General features: G+C 38.2%; 1 protein-coding gene across 1 annotated transcript; it reads right to left on the bottom strand.

Moving 5' to 3' along the window:
• Positions 1-5,893: 5,893 nt before the first annotated feature.
• On the bottom strand, positions 5,894-7,020 carry prmt6 (protein arginine methyltransferase 6). Its single transcript, XM_062441707.1, has one exon. It carries the CDS (start codon positions 7,005-7,007, stop codon positions 5,952-5,954), a length of 1,056 nt encoding a protein of 351 aa, XP_062297691.1. The 5' UTR covers positions 7,008-7,020; the 3' UTR covers positions 5,894-5,951.
• Between the last annotated feature and the right edge of the window lie 628 nt (positions 7,021-7,648).

The following is a 7,648-nucleotide window of genomic DNA, read 5'->3' as shown; positions in this document are numbered from 1 at the left end:
TAACTCTCTTTTTTTCCTCTTATGATGAATATTTTTATTTTTTTATAACAGAATACCTTTATTTTGCATGCTCCAGAAATCATTTAATTCATTACATGTTGTGGTGGGCTCAAAATAAATCAAATTAATACATCTACACAAATGAACAAATAATTAGTCCACTTGTTGTTAGAGTGGAAGCTAATATTAAGTCTAACAGCAGAACAGTGAGAAGACACAGATCAGAGGAAGTGTTGTTCATCTTCATCATTGATGTAGTTAAAGTATTGCAGTGTTTTGGACCCTCTGACTGATATATACTGTATTATGATATATTGTGTATAAGCAGTGAAGGCGTTTGAGTGGGCCAGCTGAAACACAGACCTGAATATCACAAGAGGATTTGTGGAATCATTTGTACCAGTTAACAAATGTCTTCTATCCAACTGAAATTAGCTTGACTGAATCTAAACTGGAAAATGGCAGAAAATCGCCAAATTGCTAAGCTTATAAATACATTACGGTGTCGTGATTAAAAGCATACATTCTAAGTTGTTAATGGGGCTTTTTCATTTTCATTTTTAAAAAAGTATCTTATTTTACATACAATTGTAAAACTTTATGAAGAATTTCGTGAAGCTTGTGTAATAGGATCATTTGTGTAAAGCGGTGACAAATCTCAATTTAATCCACTTTAAAACTGGGAAAATATTCATGAGTTTTAATGCTTTCATTGTATGCATTCTGCACGCCGCCTCAGTCTTTCACATAATACAGAGTCGTAGAAACCTGACATCTGGACTCAGACTGTCTGGTCTGTCAATCCTACTGTCTGATACCTACTGTAGAGTTTTTAGACGTGCTGAATTTGAAACACACAACATCATTTACACTTGATCACATTGCACTTTACTTCTAACTGCAAATCATCACTGCTAACTGTCAAAAAGTTGAACCATCTCTAAAGACAACTTTTACATCAGTTCAGAGTTGTGGCTTGTGTTGTCCCTCTGCTCCACTTACTCATCCACCAATGACTCTCCAAAAGGATAGATTAATCACATTGTCTATTGATTGGCTCCTAAATTGCGGCGCAGTGCAAGACGAATAATCCCATTTCAAGTTTTTAACACTTGTTTCTAAAGGTTTCAAAATCATGTCAGGCAGGAAGGGATCACAATTAGTTTAGCATTTAGAAGCCAAGAGTGGCCACGCATGCATGAGTGTGATTCTGGGCTTCACGGTGGCCCGCCCGCGCTGTGTTTGACATTTACATTCTCGGGACACCTTCCTTTGTTCTGACTGCGGGGCTTATTTTATTTTTTCCAGGTACCTGTAGAGGCTGAGAAGAGATTCAGCTGCTGTGTGTGTGCGCATTAGGCTAGCTGCAAGGGTAGAATCTCATTTTAGATGCAGTCACAAACAAGGGTTTTACGTCAGTGTGACAGACTGACTGATGCCTGGTGCAAAACACTGCTGCTGTTATCACTTCTATGGCAATGACATCTAACACCATGTTTAGAAATGACAAGTAGTATCTTCTATTATTGTATAATGCTCAATTACCTTCAATTACCACTGCTATTTTAAGCTAATTCAACTCAAATGCTGTATTTTTACACACACCTGCAATTTGAAATATGCTCTTCTAGAGAGTGCTAGACATCCTAACACAGTTTTTAACATCTGAATTTAACCATCCAAAATACTTTACTATAAAATAGCAGAATTATCCCAAAAGACTCAGATGATGGCTGTTAGGAACATAAAGAGTAGCTAAACGTCAAGTTTGTTGGCTCCATGCTGTGCTTCCTGGAAGCTATAACTGAGGCTCAGCACAGAAACTGTTGTTAACGACGTGCTGTGACTTCATGGATGACTACTTTTTACTTAACGTTCCTCTCTGTTTATGTACTCTCACTGTACACCGGTCACACATATCAGGAGCTTGATATCTTAACTGTATTTTCTTTTGCAGCTGCTCATTTTACATCTATGTCTAATTACATTTTCGACTAAGACTCTCAGTGAGACGGGGATTAGCAAATTAGACAGTTTTTTTTTTTTTTAAACAGTCATAAGTGTCAATGCAATGATGATTGGTGTTTGTGTAACAGTTTTAAAGAATGTCTTGTCATGTCTTTTCTTATATTCTGTGAATTACAGACTATAAAGCTTCATGTTTCAATTTCTCTATCTTATATCTCTCATAAACTCACCATAATATTCACATGTAGGATTTGGAATTTCTACTTTATTAATGGTGTTAAAGTGCTGCATTTTTTTACATTAAGAGAAAGTTAAGGTCAAGGAAAGCAGTTTAAAACCAGATTTACTCTTCAGATTGTTCAATAGAGTCTTTGATACAGTGTTTGGAAAACTGAATGTACACAACTCATTTCTAATCATTTATTTAGGCTTAACATGTTGAAATGTTCAGTTTCATGAAGGTCACGAGGCAAAAGAATTTCTGAAAGATTATTATGATGGCATGTCTCTGTATGTGCTTTTCACATAAGGAAAGGTGAGAAGTTGTAGGTTGACTATCTTTTCACACCTTTTCAAAGTTTGTCTAATAAGAAATGGAAGCTGAGTAAAAGTGTATGCATTAGCCATAGCTGGATAATGTGGAAATCCAGAGCTATATAGAATGAAGAGGCCACATCCTAAATCTTACAATAGCAGTTTGAAAATGTGATACAGCCATTACTGCACTCCTTCCCCCAACTGGCTGACAATACTCTTGATTTGTGGACACTCTAGCTTGTGATTAATTTTAAATGCGTTCATTAGAGGGTGGGTTCACATTTGTACCGATGACACAGACACAAATGGAAACCATATTTCAAGCGGCGAGATGCAAAAGATGAATTATCAGCTAATATTTTCAACAATCTTTGCATGTTTACATAGAGGTTTTATCAACGTGTTGTCCTTGGATTGACCTCGGAGTAACTACATTCTCCTGGAGGAGTGGATTCATTATGAGTATCACTTCTAGTGTAAAAAATATTGTACAACAAAACCAAAAGAGCAGCAGATAGGGCAGGCTGGTGCCACTGCTATTCATATCTGACTTTCAACTACTAATAATTAGTATACACACTAAGAGGAATGAATAACAAATAACATAATAACACATTACGGTGGCCAGCTTGTGTCATGTGACTTAGGTGATGACCTGTTTGAATAATAATATTCAAAATCCCAGTAGCTCCCACTCTACTGACTAGGACTAGGATTAAGACTCAAACCATACACCACTCACTCACAGGTAAATGCACATGTTTTTAAGTATCTTACTATGTAAATCCCAGAATCATGTATTATATATGTCAGATGTTCTGCACATTGCATATTTATTTATTTTGTATCTGTATGAGGGTATATTCTGAATGTTAATCTTAGGAACATTCACATATAATCTCAGGAATTTCTGCATATTACACATTTATATATTGTTGATTTATTTAAACAAAGATGCAGTTATTAATCTAGTATTTCATTTTATCTTAATATTGTCTTATTTATTCGATTTTTAGTACGCTTTTTAGTACCCTTACCCTGCTACTTTTTTTCCACTGCACTGCTGTGTCCATTTGAATTTCTCCCAAGGGGGATCAATAAAGATACATCTTATCTTGTTATCTTAATCACTTAAATCATGCTTATTTTAAAAAAAAATCCACATTCTCAGTATTAAAGTAATAATTTGTCTAAAGAAATGTTGTGCTGTTCTACAAAGAGAAGGTCAAAACCTACATTTAACCCTCACATACTGTTCATATTCTGACCCGCCACAGTATTTCCTCACATAATTAAGTCTCTATACCAAACTTCTGAACCACAAATCATTCATAAAGACCTCATCAGTCACAGATAAACATGATGTATCCTTAATGAAGCTTTCAGAGAGCAGAGAGTTTATTATTTAGTTTTTATGATAAAAAACGGTATAAAAACACTATACTATGGTCCAATGTTACATAAAACATGGGAACTATTTCAACAAATTATATTAAATGTGAAGAATGAAGATTATTGAAATTTTGCATGAATATGTGTCAATTGTGTTTCCATTTTTGTATTTCACATTAGGGGAAGCCATCAAATTTCAGGTGAAAAGAAAAAAGTGTTTTTACAGCTCTTGGATGTAAAAATTGGTCAAATTTGACTCTGAACAGTATTTTACATACTTTTAAAGAAGTATGGGTTAAAGAACAGTTCACTCTCTGGATGTTTAAACCTGAAGATTCCTTATGGTAAGTAATAGATGTATGACTGAAGTTGTACCAGGGTAACGTTAGTAATGGTAGTTGACTACTGTCTGCTTAGTGTGTAAGAGGCAGGACTCATGACAAATGAAACAGTCAAACAATTTATTAGAGTCTAGTTCCCTGCCTGTTACGATGCTAAAAACTACAAGATCATTTTCACTCACTTCAGTATAGCAAGGTGTGGGCTTGATGATTGTCCAGAATCACTGCTACCTCACAGAATGCTTAAGTAGAAGTTTCGATCGAGTCAGTGGTTTCTGTCAACAGACGACAGCGTGCACTAGCTTTAAACCAAAAATAATGAGCCAATTTGATGCTTTATTAAAAACTGAATACCAGCCAGTGTTAAACACCTCCTGCCTGACTACAGCTAGTCCAAGTCAATATAGTGGTTTAGTTCTCGTTCGAATGCAGCATTTTGATCAGATTCCACACAATATGCATGTTTGAATTCATTAGAAAAATCAGATATCTGAAGCTTGGTTTTGCATTTATTCAACAGTTTGGAAGAACACCAGTGAAATCTGCCTCACTCTGTCTGAAGGAGCCTCAGACCCTCTTAAAATATTTGATTCATCTGACTTCTAGTAGTTTTAGTCTCAGGAGATGGTCAAATAGTATGTCAAATGTTGTTTGACACCCTGATAATAATGAAATTGGTAAAGTCAACAATTTACTACTTCACTTCCATGGAGTAAGAGACATATTAAGACACATGAAAAAAGAATGATCAAAATCCATACAGCAGAAGCCACGATATTCTGACTTAAAGTCACTAGTATGGGTCAAGCTCTAAAGACACTATGTCCTACATTTCCCATAATGCAACTAGAATGGGTCTTTTATTAGACCCTCAAAACATATTAAATGCCCACTTCTTTCAAACTCCACACCACTTTGTAACACAGGCTGTAATCAAGTCTAAAGCCAAAGCAGAGACAACTTATGACATCATGAGGGCCATATTTTCAAACTTAAGAGAGCTCCGTTCAGAGTCATAGAAGATATTATACAACAGTGTTTAATGACTGAGTAGTAGAGAGACTTGATTTAGATGTTAGTATTCATTCAGTGTTTTCAGTGGGGAAGATGTATGAGAAAGCGTGTTGAAATTAAGGGCTGATCTGCAAAGTGCCAACAAAGTACCCATTAGGACAGATTCATGGACACTTAACACAGTCATATGTAAGCATCACTTTCCAATTCATTCAGAACTGGCAGTGTGCACTTAAGTGTTCATTTGAGACCCTCTTCTTATATTAGTGTTCTTTATAATAATTTAATGTGAATACTCGGATATCGAAATGACTTAAAATGCCCATCCCTACTGCTCAGTACTGCTGCTGATGAGTTAAACTCATCTTTATTCGTAAAAATGGGGGGGGGGGGGGGGGGGGGGTAAATATTGACCTGGAGAGATGAGTAAAAACCAAACTCGTGTGTAGATGTAAGCTCAATAAGGCTAAGCATGACAGTGGCTTCAAATTTGATTTTTATTGTTTTAAAATATGATAATAATAATTCACACAGCAAAAATAGCAGCGACTGCCCCTCTTTGTACCCATACACATGTACAGTGAGAAAGTTTAAGTCTAATTAGCTGATAATATTAGATGAGGTTTAAGGATGTGGGGAATTTCAGTGTGCTGCCTGATCAACTGGCTGTCACACGGTGGTGCGTTCACAGTCACCACACTATGTCTGGGCTTCAGAGCTCCAGTCAGGAATAGAAAAAGTCTTGGACTGTTTTTTCTGCTCTCCTATAGTGTAGTCCACATGGATGCATATATGTCTGGCGCTGGCCTCAGATGGATACATGCTAACCTCTCCGGTAACCAGCGTGTCTTGCACCACATCAACCGGAACGTCCAGATACAGCACGGCCTGCTTCCAATGCGTCTCCGGTTTGAACGGAGACGTGGAAAGCACGAGCGCCGGTTTGTCCGGGCAGGGGAAAGTGACCGTGAAGTAAACACAGAAAGCGTTCACAGCTGCTGAGCCGAAACACTCGCACGTGAAGTCGCCCTTCACGGACCTCAGCTCTTCTACGGTGACCGTGTTCAGATCTAGCTCTGCGAACCGGGCCGGATGCGAAAGCACGTCCTCCACGGTCACAGAGTTCACAGTGATGTCCGAGTTCATGATGCATTTAGTGGCAAAGTCAGACATGCAGGACATATCGACACCGTACTGATCTTTAACGGTGTACCAGAAATGTAAGCGATCCTCCACCACCGGGTCGCAGATGGGTGTTATGTAGAGTTCGGCTTTATTAGGTAGGATGACCCCGCCCGGCTGTTGTAGCCACTTGTCCCGTGCGTAAAGCACCGAGTTGAGCATGGATTCGTGTAGGAGCGCGTAACCCATCCACTCGCTCACTATCACATCCACCTTCTCCGGTAGATCCACCGTCTCTACAGTGCCTCGTATCACCTGGATCTTTTCCTCCATGTTATTCTGCTTCACTATCTTCTCCGCCTGCTCGGCTATGGAGCAAGCTTCCACCGCATACACTTTCCTGGCACCGGCTTGCGCGCAGAAGATGCTCAACACGCCGGTTCCTGCCCCGACATCCAGCACAACTTTACCCCGAATACACTCACTGTTCCTCAGTATAGCCATGCGGTACGTGTTGGTTCGCACGTGGTCCGCTATCATTTCTTCGTGAATGGTCACATCAGAGTAGCTGTCAAAGTACAGGCTGTCCTGACGGCTTTTATCTAATTTTCTCTTCTTTACAACATGAGACATCTTCTCGCTTTGTGGTGCAGCAACCTCCGGAGTGTTTTGTCGCGCTACTTCCTCATTGCTAAATATGGGATTTGTAGTTTTTCGCAGCTCGTGATAAAATGCATCCAAGTGTTTAATAGACTACAAATCCCACAAATACACAACGAGGACGCTAAGGTCGGATTGTTGCATTCGTGGTCAGGGAGAAAGTGGTTCAAATAAGGTTAAATGTGTCTTTTATTGAAACAATTAAAGGCTACAACAAGTTTACAGCAAGGGGGACTAGGTTGTATAAATGAATGAATGAATGAATGGATAAATAAATAAGTCAATATTTTGTACAGCTTACAATGGTTGCAGGTGTTTCTTTTGTACATTCACATATTGAAGATATTGTTTGATATGGACAGTCAGCTCTGAAAAGTGTGTATTTTTGTTTAAAAATGTGCATTTGCGAATATAAAATAAGGTAAAGCTACATGTGAGATTCTCCTCCTGCGTAAAGTAATGAGTAATGACAGAGAAAAAGTCTCCCTCTCTATATCAGGTAGTTTCTTCTGGAGTGCCCAAGCTCTAATAAAAGCATGTATTAGTTTAATATAAGCATAATATGGCATTATTGCATCTAGGCAGTTTGTTATTACACTGGGCCTCAGTTTGTG

This window comes from Scomber scombrus, chromosome 20 (assembly GCF_963691925.1).
Source record: "Scomber scombrus chromosome 20, fScoSco1.1, whole genome shotgun sequence".
NCBI lineage: Eukaryota > Metazoa > Chordata > Actinopteri > Scombriformes > Scombridae > Scomber > Scomber scombrus.
Note: the sequence above shows the minus strand (reverse complement) of the source record. Positions and strands in the feature narration are given on the sequence as shown.

Bases quoted from the DNA above. Each gene is read 5' to 3' on its own strand.
- prmt6 (XM_062441707.1), bottom strand. From the start codon at position 7,007: ATGTCTCATGTTGTAAAGAAGAGAAAATTAGATAAAAGCCGTCAGGAC.